This window comes from Olea europaea, unplaced genomic scaffold (assembly GCF_002742605.1).
Source record: "Olea europaea var. sylvestris unplaced genomic scaffold, O_europaea_v1 scaffold1763, whole genome shotgun sequence".
Classification (NCBI taxonomy): domain Eukaryota; kingdom Viridiplantae; phylum Streptophyta; class Magnoliopsida; order Lamiales; family Oleaceae; genus Olea; species Olea europaea.
Genome location: NW_019235355.1, coordinates 6,766 through 19,189, shown reverse-complemented (window position 1 = coordinate 19,189; position 12,424 = coordinate 6,766). Strand labels below are relative to the sequence as shown.

At 37.9% G+C, this 12,424-nt stretch overlaps 1 protein-coding gene across 1 annotated transcript in view; it reads left to right on the top strand.

Moving 5' to 3' along the window:
- Positions 1 to 8,269: 8,269 nt before the first annotated feature.
- Positions 8,270 to 12,424, top strand: part of LOC111378062 (putative leucine-rich repeat-containing protein DDB_G0290503) — a 9,339-nt gene continuing 5,184 nt past the window's right edge. The window contains exons 1-6 of the mRNA XM_023001231.1: positions 8,270 to 8,425; positions 8,514 to 9,032; positions 9,603 to 9,863; positions 9,918 to 10,136; positions 10,253 to 10,369; positions 10,479 to 12,372. Of these exons, the coding sequence (XP_022856999.1) occupies positions 8,270 to 8,425; positions 8,514 to 9,032; positions 9,603 to 9,863; positions 9,918 to 10,136; positions 10,253 to 10,369; positions 10,479 to 12,372 (3,166 nt within the window). The remainder of the gene's footprint in view (positions 8,426 to 8,513; positions 9,033 to 9,602; positions 9,864 to 9,917; positions 10,137 to 10,252; positions 10,370 to 10,478; positions 12,373 to 12,424) is intronic.

The window sequence follows — 12,424 nt, the reverse complement described above, 5'->3', positions numbered from 1 at the left end:
AAGGAAGTCTCTCATTTTCCAAATAATATAACATAGTCCCTCTAACTTTCATTATTAGCAAAGCATATCCCAAATTTAAATTTGTATCCAACTTACATATTCAAATATTGTAGATTGTAAAATAAATCCCAACAAAATAATTTAATCATTTGGTCAATTGAAATCCTAACAAAATAATCTACTTCATTCAAATCCAAATTTGACTTATATTTCGGCTAACTAAAGATCACTTCATGCATATACAACATTTAGCACTTCATGCCTGCATTCATTAACTACCTCTAGCATTAACCACTACAAAGATGGTACCCCCTTTTTCTTATGGCCAAAAGAATATTGAAAGTTAAATCACTATCTTAAAAGAAATTTAAACTAGCATAAAATTTCGGAGTATTACAGGATGCACCTGAGTCAATAATCCAAGGAACTGTGGATTGAGTAGTTGTATGTAATGCTTTTGAAGAATTACCTTTGTGAGCTAGTGAACTTGATGGACCCGATGATTGAAAACTTGAAAACATTTTATATAGTTGCTCCAATTGTTCACGATTGAATGCACCGCTCTGAGTAAAAGTACTCTTTTCTTCGATAGGATCAACAACCGCTTGGTAACCCCGATTCCTGTTATTTTATCTTGGTTTCCAGTCAGCTGATTTTTCATGTAGTTCCCAACAGGTATCTGCTTTATGCCCCGGTTTACAACAATGATCGCACCAAGGACGTCCGTTCTGTTATTTTGGGCCGAACCCATTAGTGGGTGTTCCTTTGGAAATTAGGCCCAATTTGATAGATCCAAGTCCTTTAGCTCCATTTAATTGTGGCCCTCCAGGTAAGTGGGCTGAACCAAACCCTTTAGTTAATTGGGTCGACCCACCAAGCCTACGTTCTGTTGATAATAACGCAGACCCAGTTTCCTCTTCAAGCCCGGTGGTCTTACCTTCTCAAACCATCACTCCTCGTCGGTTTTCTTCTCTGTGAACCTCAGCGAAGGCTTCGCGAAGTGACAGTAGGGGTCGTCGGCCAAGGACTCTTCCTCTCACATCATCTAATTCCCTATTAAGCACAGCCAGGAACTCGTATACCTATTCGTTTTCAATTTTCTTTCTGTACCGTACACTATTGGCCGAACAGTCCCATTCTTCGTCAACATTGTGATCAAGTTCCTGCCAGAGTGAAGACATCTCCAGGTAGTAGTCTGTCACGTCTCTCTCCCTTTGCTTCGTCTACCAAAATTTTGTTTTGATCTCAAAAATTTGTGAAGAATTTTCAGCGTCTGAATACATGTCACGAACAGCATCCCACACATCCTTTGCTGTCGGTAGAAAAAAGTAAGTCTTTCCAATCGGAGGTTTCATGGAATTAACTAGCCACGCAGTCACCATTGAATTTTCCGACCTCCATTTTTGCAAAAGTCCGACGTCGGTTGAGGCGGGCTTTTTCTTTTCTCCGATAAGATAATCTAGCTTTCCTTTTCCGTCGACGATAAGTTTTATTGATTGAGCCCATTCTCAATAATTTTTTCCGTTTAACTTTTCAACTGTGAGTTGAAAGGAGGAATTGTCGAGTCCACCGGAGCCCAAGGTGGAAAGGGATTCAAGTTCACTGTTTTGTGTTTCTGAGGTTGTCGACTCCTTGCTGTTGGCGGTGTTTTCTTCCATTGACTGCATGGTTAGGTAGGGACAGAACCTAGCTCTGATACCATGTAAATTGGAACGAAAGTATAGATGAATTATACAATACTTTCTCACACTTTAATTACAATCTTAGAGCCTCAATATATAGCATAGGAAGAGGGACCAACAAGGTAACTTCCTATGCATGGAAAAGAGAAAAAATTACCTAATCTAAATAAGATTATACAATCATACATAATCAAATCCTATTTATCCATAATCTCGGAATATCTACATATAGTTGATAATTTTCATAGTTCTCCTAAACCAAAAGTTTTATTACTCACCAGTCAAGTCAATATAAGCATAGATGTAGAAGCACATGCTTAAATCAGAACAACAAAATCAAAATACAGATTGTGTACAGCATGCGCCTTGTATTCCTATAAGAAGCAAGCATGCCTCCCACTATGCCCAGGCTCATCAGGAGTATCTGAAACCAATTTGAGAAAGGTTTAAGTTGGAAAAGGTAGAAGAACACACCAATAGATCATTACTTCAAACCACTTTACAAATTTGATTAAAACAAATGCAGAACTAAGATGTCTTACCATTGACTTTATCTCCATGGACGGTTGCTATTCGTCAGAATGCATTAATAAATGAAGTTCATGACTGCTAGCTAACTTTGGACTTGAAAAATGAACAGCTATTATCTAAAAGAAACAAAATTAATAAAAAAAAGGCTTTGTTGCTGCTAGCTCCGCCCCTGGGCCGACTTAAACTACTGCCATCTTTCTTCTTTAAAAGTCACATGCAATCGTGAATGATGTTTGCTTTCAGCAGGATGTTGCAACAGCTGACCTAAATGAGGAGACTGGTGGTTCCATTCCATACTATAGAGCCAATGATTTGAATCCCCTGGAAGAAGGAAAAGATAATGATGGTCCCTTGATAGATAATCCTGTCAACAACAGCAATAATAAATGCAGTGAAGGAAGAGGGGACTGGATTAATGGTCTAGAAGATCAAGATGATTCCGAGGCATCGCGCGAAGTAATAGAATACCAGGGCAAAGAAATAGAAAGTCAGGTATGGTCGGAGAATAACTATAACAGGTTTTGTGGGAATCTCTGCATATAAGTTTATCTGAATCTGTAGTTAGAAACACAATAGTTAACTAAATGCTTCCGAATCTTTTCCAAGTTTCAACTTCTTACCAGTCAATTTGTAATGGCACTATTAATGTAGGTGACCGATGATGAGAAGATGACCAGTGAACCTGATGATATTGAAACACAGAGGATGGACAGGGAGCAAAATTCCACCATTCGATCAGAAGCTAGAAATGATGAAACAATTAAGATTTGCCAAGAGGTAGATGACGATCAAAAGATGAACAGTAAGCCTGATGATATTGAAACGCAGATTATGGACATGGAGCGTGATACCACCATTCAATCAGAAGCTACAGCTGATGAAGCGAAGATTTGCCATGAGGTAATAATAAAACTACTGATGCTGGAAAGTTCAATTAATTTAGCTTCTCTCAGGGAGATAATATGCATGTATATGAATATAATTTTTTAATCCTTCTCTGCAATTCATTACTGTTTCCTTTAAACAGATGACACAAATTGAGGTCACTTATTCCAGTGAGAACATCGAAAAGATTATCCTGTTGGATGAGAATAGGAATCAGCATGTTCCTGTAGCATCCATTTTGGAAGGAAAAAATGCAGAAAGCTTTGAAGGAGACAAGACAATAACTGATATCCCCAGCCAACAGGTTAACCAATTTTTAATGATAATTAATTTTAGAGTTCAAGTTTTTTAAAAGGAAAAAAAAAATTACTTCATGCAAACTTTTCTCAAGAAGGAGATCTATTCCTTGTATAGGTGGAAGTCAGCTATCAAGGGCATGATGAATGCATAGGCAATTCAGCACAAATCATCAAAGATTCTGGAGCAAATGAGAACTCAAGAGTTTTATCTGCTGAAGAAACGGAAACGAGGGTTTTATGTGAAGAGGAAAAGAAAATAAAGGAACCTGATACAGAGGTGAGTTTTTGTTAAGTAGAACAAATGTTGCAATATCGTTTGTAGACATACATTTGTTTCAACTCATCCAAATGCATTACCATTTTTCATGCATAGATACCTTTCCTTGTAGCAAATATGAATAAGTCTTCTAATCCCCACCCCCACCTCCACCCTGCCCACACGCATGCTGCCCAAAAGAAAATTGATTTTCTGTCTTTAGTTAACATAAAAAATGGATACATAGCTATAAAAATGGAATGCCCAGGAACTGAAATTAATCTAAGAAAAATTAAACAGAAAAGGGTTAATTGTTCTTAGAGAAGACACTGTCAATATTAAAATATCAACGTTCTCCTTGTGTAGAAAACTGAATGATTATAGGAGATTATAGGCAATTTTGGAATAATTGACGTACCATATTTAATTTTGTCCATAATTAGGTAGGATTATTTGATCTCCTAATTTAGGAGATTATTTCCCTTTTTTTCTTCCCACTCGATTGTATATAAGTATAGAAATCAAGAAGGAATAAAACAATTCACACATAACAATGTGTGATTCACTGTCTTCTACAAATTCATTGTTTTCTACATGGTATCAGAGCTACCCATGATAGAAAACACTAAGGGTTCTACCACCACAGACGTGCTTCAGAATGACACTGAGGCTATATCTTCTATGGGCTCCAACACTAAAAATTCCTCCTTTCAACTCACCGTCGAAAAATTGAACGGAAGGAACTTTCGAGAATGGGCCCAATCTATCTAATTAATAATTGAAGGCAAAGGAAAGCTTGGGTACCTCACCAACGAGATCAAGAAACCAACGGAGCCAACTCTACTTCAAAAATGGAAATTGGAAAATTCTTTGACAACAGCCTGGCTTGTGAATTCCATGACTCCACAATAGGTAAAACCTACCTATACCTACCGACAACGAACGAAGTCTAGGAGGCAGTGAAGGAGACATACTCCGATGGTGAAAACGCTACCCAAATCTTCGAGATAAAGACTCAACTTTGGTAGACCAAGCAAGGTGAGAGAAAGGTCACGAATTATTTTCTGGAGATGACACAACTCTGGCAAGAGCTCGACCTCAGCCTTGAGGAGGAGTGGGAATGCACCGGTGATAGTGTACGCTACAAAAAAAGGGTTGAGAACAAAAGAGTTTTCGAGTTTCTCGCGAGCCTCAACCGCGATTTGGATGATGTTAGGGGAAGAATCTTGGGCCGGTGACCGTTACCAACCACAAGAGACGTGTTTGCAGAGGTTAGAAGGGAGGAAAATCACCAGAAAATCATGTTGAAGGTCAGCGATGATGAGACTACAGTGGAGACGTCAATGAGCTCGAAGAGGAATGGACCTGGGGGACTGAGAAGAAATGAAAGAATAACCAGTGGACCCGTCAACTTAAGTGGGCCTAATGGGTCAGTTCAAAATAAAAGAATTGGATGGGCTGAGAAATTGTACAATGGGCTAGGTCATTCTGTATGTGTAATTGGGCCCGAAATGAATAGATCACCTTCAAATGGGCCAAAACAACTAAGGGGACGTCCATGGTGCGAATACTGTCGAAAACTGGGGCACAAGGAAGATACGTGTTGGGACTTATACAGAAAACCCAATGATTGGAAACCAAGACAAAATTCCAAAAATCGAGGATATCAAGCATCAGTTGATCCTACTGGAAATCCTAAGGAAAATAATTCCACTACAGGAAGTGCATTTAATCCTGAACAGCTGAAACAGTTGTATCAAATTTTCTCCGGTCTTCAAAATTCATATTGTCTTTCCACCACAATCCGTCAAGTTTACTAGCTCACAAAGGTAATCATCTAAGAGAATTGACTACCTCCTCAAAATATAAAGTCCTATGGATTATTGATTCATGTGCGTCTAATCACATGACGAACACCTACCACCTCTTCTCTACATATACACCATGTGCTGGTAATATCAAAGTCAAGATTGTAGATGGGCCACTTTCAACTGTTGTAGGAAAAGGGAGTATCCAAATATCTAAATCTATTACACTAAACTCAGTACTTCACGTTCCAAACCTATCTTGCAACCTATTATCCGTCAGCCAATTAACAAAAATATCTAATTGCTCTGCTGAAACCTTCTCTTCAGGGGGTGAAGTTGTGCGAAGATCAGTTCATAGATTTCGATCTCTCTCCTTCTATCCATACCTCAACAGAATCAGAGTCCATCACACCATTAGGTTCTGATATGCCACATATAGAACAACACTTGAACTCAGGGAGAGATGTAGGAGAACAAAAAAACAAGGAGATACTGATTTACTCAAGGAAGCCAAAATCAAAGGAGACCCCCATACCTGAAGCACCAAGAGAGTTGGAATCGATGATAGCTCCAGATCCTCATGAATCCGAATATCTTGATATCAACTTACCCATTGCACTCGGAAAAAAGGTTCGATCATGTACTCTCTATCCCATCTCAAAATTCATATCTTATAATGCTTTATCTACAAAATTTCGTACCTTTACAGCTAACCTTGACAACACAACAATTCCTAAAAACATTCATAAAGCCTTGGAAATCCCTGAATGGAGAAAAGCGGTGATGGAAAAAATGAAAGCCTTACAAAATAAATGAAACTTGGGAGATGGTGGACCTACCGAGAGGAAAAAGACCTGGAGGATGCAAATGGGTGTTCACTATGAAATATAAAGCAGATTGGACAATAGAAAGATACAAAGCTCGTCTTGTGGCAAAAGGATACACACAAAACTACGATGTAGATTATACTGAGACATTTGCACCGGTGGCCAAGCTTAATACAATACGAGTTCTCCTATCTCTGGCAGCCAACTTAGACTGGTCACTTCAACAACTGGACATAAAGAATGCATTTCTAAATGGAAAATTGGAAGAGGAAGTGTTCATGACACCACCAGCAGGTTTCTCCTTGCAAGAAGAAAATTGAGTCTGTAAACTCAAAAAATCTCTATATGGCCTTAAAAAGTCACCAAGAGCATGGTTCAATCGATTTGCTAAGGTGTTAAAAGGACAAAGATATCAGCAGGGACGGTTCGATCATACTATGTTCTTCCAATAGTCAGAAAGCGGAAGGAAAACAATCTTGATTGTATATGTCGACGATATAATCCTAATTGGAGACAACATAATTGAGATGGAAAGATTGAAGAAACAACTGGCAAGACAATCGAGGTAAAAGATCTAGGACAGATGCGATACTTTTTGGGGATGGAAGTAGCGAGGTTAAGAAAAGAGATCAATGTTTCATGGTACAAATACATTCATGACCTCCTATCAGAAACAGGTATGCTTGGATGTAAACCAAGTGACACACCAATTGATGCAGGAAGAAATCCAGAAAATATTGAAAAATCAGTTGAGAAAGAAAGATATCAACGACTAGTGGGAAAATTAATCCATTTGTCTCATACTAGACCAAATATAACATTCTCAGTCAATGTGGTAAGTCAATATATGCACTCGCCAAAGGAAACACTCATGGAAGCAGAATATAAAGTTCTCAGGTATCTGAAAGGCTCGTGGGGAAAAGGACTATTCTTCAAGAAAAATGAGAGGAAAGAAGTAGAAATATTTACGGATGCCGACTGGGCGGGTTCTACAGAAGATATGAGATCAACAAGTGGTTACTGTAGCTATGTATGGGGCAACTTAGTAACTTTGGAGAAGTAAGAAACAAAATGTTGTAGCAAGAAGCAGTGCAGAAGCTGAATTTAGAGCGGTGGCCCAAGGAATTTGCGAAGGACTGTGGTTAAAGAAACTTTTAGAAGAATTACAAGTTGGTGTGAAACCTCCAATCAAACTATATTGCGATAACAAGGTAGCAATTAACATCTCATTGAATTTAGTACAACATGATCGAATCAAGCATGTAGAAGTGGACAGACACTTTATTAAAGAAAATGTTGAAAATGAAGTGATTTGTACGACTTATATCCCTACAAAGGAGCAATTAGCATATTTCTTCACCAAAGGACTACCCCGACAGTCAGTTGACGAGTTCATTCGCAAGTTGGATATGATCAACATCTACCATCCAACTTGAGGGGGAATGCAAAAAACTGAATGATTATAGGAGATTGGAGGCAATTTTGGAATAATTGATATACCATATTTAATTTTGTCCAGAATTAGGTAGGATTATTTGATCTCCTAAATTAGGAGATCATTTCCCTTTTTTTCTTCCTACTGGTTCGTATATAAGTATAGAAATCAAGAAGGAAAACAATTCACACAGAAAAACGTGTGATTCATTGTCTTCTACAAATTCATTGCTTTCTACACCTTGGCCAAAAGTTCTGATAATCACCAATGAGTCAAGTCAATATAGGCATAGATGTAAAAGAGTTTGCTTAAAGAGGAATGACAAAATTAAAATACAGATAACATATGGCACGCGCCTTTTTCCTACAACTAGAAAGCATGCTTCTCACTATTCTCTGACTCATCAAGAATATCCCTATTGGAAACATTGTGTCCAAGGTTATTAATTTGGCATGCTTAAAGGTAAAATAATTCCAGATAGATTATTAACTCATTCTGTTTTTCAAATTTGATCAAAATAAATGAAGAACTAAGAAAATCTTACCAATGAATTTACCTGTGTGCATGGATGCTTTTCATCAAAAGATCCTTGAGCGAAGACTTCGAAGCCAGGACACTGACCTGCAGATAATGATGGAAACTGATGGCTTCACAGCAAAACTAGAAGAAAACAGTGCTAAAGAGAGCTCTCAGGATGATGAGGTGAACTTGAAGTCACTTATCATTCGTTCCAGTACACGGTTTGATGCTTTCTTGTCTGATTGTTACTTCTGCCTCTCAACTTATATAGGGAAGCAAAGAAAGTAAAAATGCCAAAGCAGAACTGAGCACGAGGGAAGTAGTCAATGTAGTCGCTCCATCTTCAGTAATCGAAGAAAATAAATTAGATGAAAACCAGAAAATCGATGAAAGGAATGAAACTCACGCTGCATTATCAAACTGTAACGATCAGGTTGCTGCTGCTGGTAATGCTTCACAAAATACATTTAATCTGAACCTTGAGGAATCCTACAATCATTCATATGAAGAACAAAACCTTTTGCCAGTCTCATGCAATGAGACAAAAGATGATCGTTCAGAAAATATTGAGGGTTCCAGTATCATCCCAGATTCTTCTTCAGCTCTAAAGACCACTGAAAATATAGACATAGAAAAGGCCATTGTAGGACAAGATGGCAATGCCAGAAATGCTGATGACTTCTTAAAGGAAAATCTTGACACTCAGAAAGCAACATTGGAATCAAAGACAGAACATGAAAACAGAATGGAAGACTTGGACATCAACAGTTTGAACAGCATGACAGAAAAGGTAACAAGAGCGTAATCATTTGAATTACATCCATATTTAGGTTATTGCAACAAATTGATTAGGAATAATAGATGCCATAGCAGCATACTTATAATACACAGTGTCCAAGAACCAAAGAAACAGATACTAGATATGAGATATCACATCACTGTGAGGGTTATTTAGATCATGTTTGGCTAAGCTTTTTAGGAAAAAAAGTAACTATTTCCAAATATATTTGGATCTTATATTTTTTTCTTACTATTAAGTGAAAAAATTACTTATTTTGAAATTAACTATTATCTTACTCTCAAAATAACAACTTATATAAATTTTAACCTATAAAAAGTATTTATCTATAACTTGTCTCCATTTAAATCAATTTACTTATAAGTGAACTTTTTAAGGTCAGCCAAACATGCTCAATGTTCACAATCGGCATAGCTTAAATTGTTAAAGTTCTTATAAGTTGTGGGTCCTACAAAATATGTGGATACAAAGTATATTTGACTAACTTAAATTAAAATTTAAACGTTGCCAAACATGCACATAATCCACGGAAAATCTATAACAATGCACTTTTTTATCCAGGCGATGCAGAATCTAGAATCAGTTGAGCCTAGCAAAGAACCCCCTTCTACATCGGAACCAGTGATTGAGCTCAAAAACAAAAGAAGCCCTGAAAGTACTATCACCACAGTGGTAAATGATGGCATCAAGGCTATGGAGGAAAGGAATAAGCTGATTGGAGAAGTACTTATCTCCCAACACTCTCTTGATGGTACAGTAGATACAAATGATGATGGAAGCGAACACGGAGCAGATGGCAAGCAACATATTGACTTGATACAGGTAGAAAATCTCGATGTGTTTATGTACTTAAGTTTGCTATCTCCCCACTTTCAGCATTTCAAAAACAAACCAATTATCATGCTTCAGGAAGTCGTGAAAGTTTATCAAAATGACAAAACCACCGAACAAGAAGAAAAAGTAATTGAGCAAGATTTTGAAAGCAGACAAAGAGAAGCAAGTTGTGAAAAGAAAATCCAATTGGGGACTGATGACACAATTGATAGAACACCAGATTGTGACCAGATCATAACAGGTGGCAGTTTGTCTGAAGAGGTCTGTCAAAATACAAGCCCTGGATTTTATCATCACTCTAAATTATTGCTACCCATTGAGAAGAAAGAAACAAAGCATTCTTATCCAACAATATTTATCTTTTAAAGATTCTACAGGTGCAGCAAGAGAATGAGAACACTGATAGTGAAGGGAAAATTAAAGAACGAATTGAGGAAGAAGGTTGCCCTGAGGATGTTCAGATGATAGCTGTGGCTGATGCAGCAATGCATGAGGTGAGTTCAAAACTGATGTCAAGCATACATTTTTATGTTTCTTACAGCCATATGCACTTGTCTGTTCTTCTCTTTATGATAGTTAATTTTCAAATATTCTATCAAACAGGAAAAGGGCGTAGACTGCTCTATAAAGAATCTTCTTTCGGATGATAGTAAAGAAAAAATTACTCCAGACATTGCCGAAGGTCTCAATCAGAAGCAAGAAAAATCATCTGTCACAGAAGTGCCAGAAGATGAGAAACTCGTAAATATTACCAGCTTGGCATCCATAGCAAGAGAGGAGAATTGTGAGTACGAAGTTTTTCACGAGCCAACTAGTTTCCATGACAAGACTGATACCGAGGATGTGCAAGTGCTAGATGACTCCATCATATTTTCATCGAAGGCGAATCCAGTACAAGTAGATCCAGAAGAAGGCACAGAGCTGCTGGTTCCATGTGGACAAAGAGAGGAACCAATGCAACAGGACCTAATAACTGCACTGAAGGAAATTGAAGAACAACCACGAAATGCTTGTGAGGCTGGTTATAAGGGGAAAATGACCCTAGACATTGACAAAGATCTCAATATGAGGCAAGAAGAATTCTCTGTTACAAAAGAGTCAGAGGACGAGAAACTAGCAAATATAACCAGCTTGGCATCTGTAGCAACAGAGGAAAATAGTGATTACAAAGTAGTCCACGATCCAAGTAGTTTTCATGACAAGACTGATACTGAGGTTGTGAAAGTGCTAGATGACTCAATCACATTTTCATTGAAGGATATTCCAGGACCAGTAGATCCAGAAGAAAGCACAGAACTCCAGGTTTTATGTGGAGAAAAATTGGAATCAATACAACATGTCCCAATAACTGTTCTAGAGGAAATTGAAGAAGATCAACCACGAAATACTTCTGAGGCTGTCTCTAAAGAAAACATGACTCTAGACATTGACGAAGATCTCAATAGAGAGCAAGAAGAATTATATGTTACAAAAGAGTCAGAAGATGAGAAACTCGCAAACATTACCAACTTGGCATTTGTAACAGAGAAGAGCAGCAATCAAATAATTGTTCCTGAGTCAAGTAGTTTCCATGACAAGACTGATGCTGAGGATGTGCAAGGGCTAGATGAAGCCATCACAATTTCATCAAAGGAGAATATTGTACAAGTAGATCCAGGAGAAAGCGCAGAACTCAAGGTTCCATGTGGAGAAAAAGTGGAATCAACACAACAGGACCCAATAACTGTTCTGGAGGAAATTGAAGAAGGAGAAGAACTAAATACTTCTGAGGCTGTCTCTAAAGGAAAAATGACTCTAGACATTGACGAAGATCTCAATCGGAAGCAAGAAGAATTATCTGTTATGTCAGAAGATGAGAAACTCGCATATATTACCAGCTTGGCATCTGTAGCAACAGAGGAGAACGGTGATCACAAAATTGTACCTGAGCCAAGTAGTTTCCATGAAAAGACTGATGCTGAGGATGTGCAAGTGCTAGATGACGTATCATCAAAGGAGAATATGGTACGAGTACATCCAGAAGAAAGCACAGAACTCCAGGTTCCACGTGGAGAAAAAGTGGAATCAATGCAACCAGACCCAATAACTGTTCTGGAGGAAATTGAAGAAGAACAACCACGAAATACTTCTGAGGCTGTCCCTGAAGAAAACAAGACTCTAGACATTCATGAAAATCTCGACCAGGAGTTAGAAGAATTATCTGATACGAAAGTGTCAGAAGATGAGAAACTCGTAAACATTACCAACTTGGCATCTGAAGCAACAGAGGAGAATGGTGATTACAAAATTGTTCCTGAGACAAGTAGTTTCCATAACAAGACTGATGTTGAGGATGTGCAAGTGCTAGACGATGCTGTCACAATTTCTTCAAAAGAGAATATAGTACAATTAGATCCAAAAGAAAGCACAGAACTCCAGGTTCCACATGGAGAAAAAGTGGAATCAATGCAACAGGACCCAATAACCGTTCTGGAGGAAATTGAAGAACAACAACGAAGTACTTCTGAGGCTGTCTCAAAAGAAAAAAACACTCTAGACATTATCGAAGA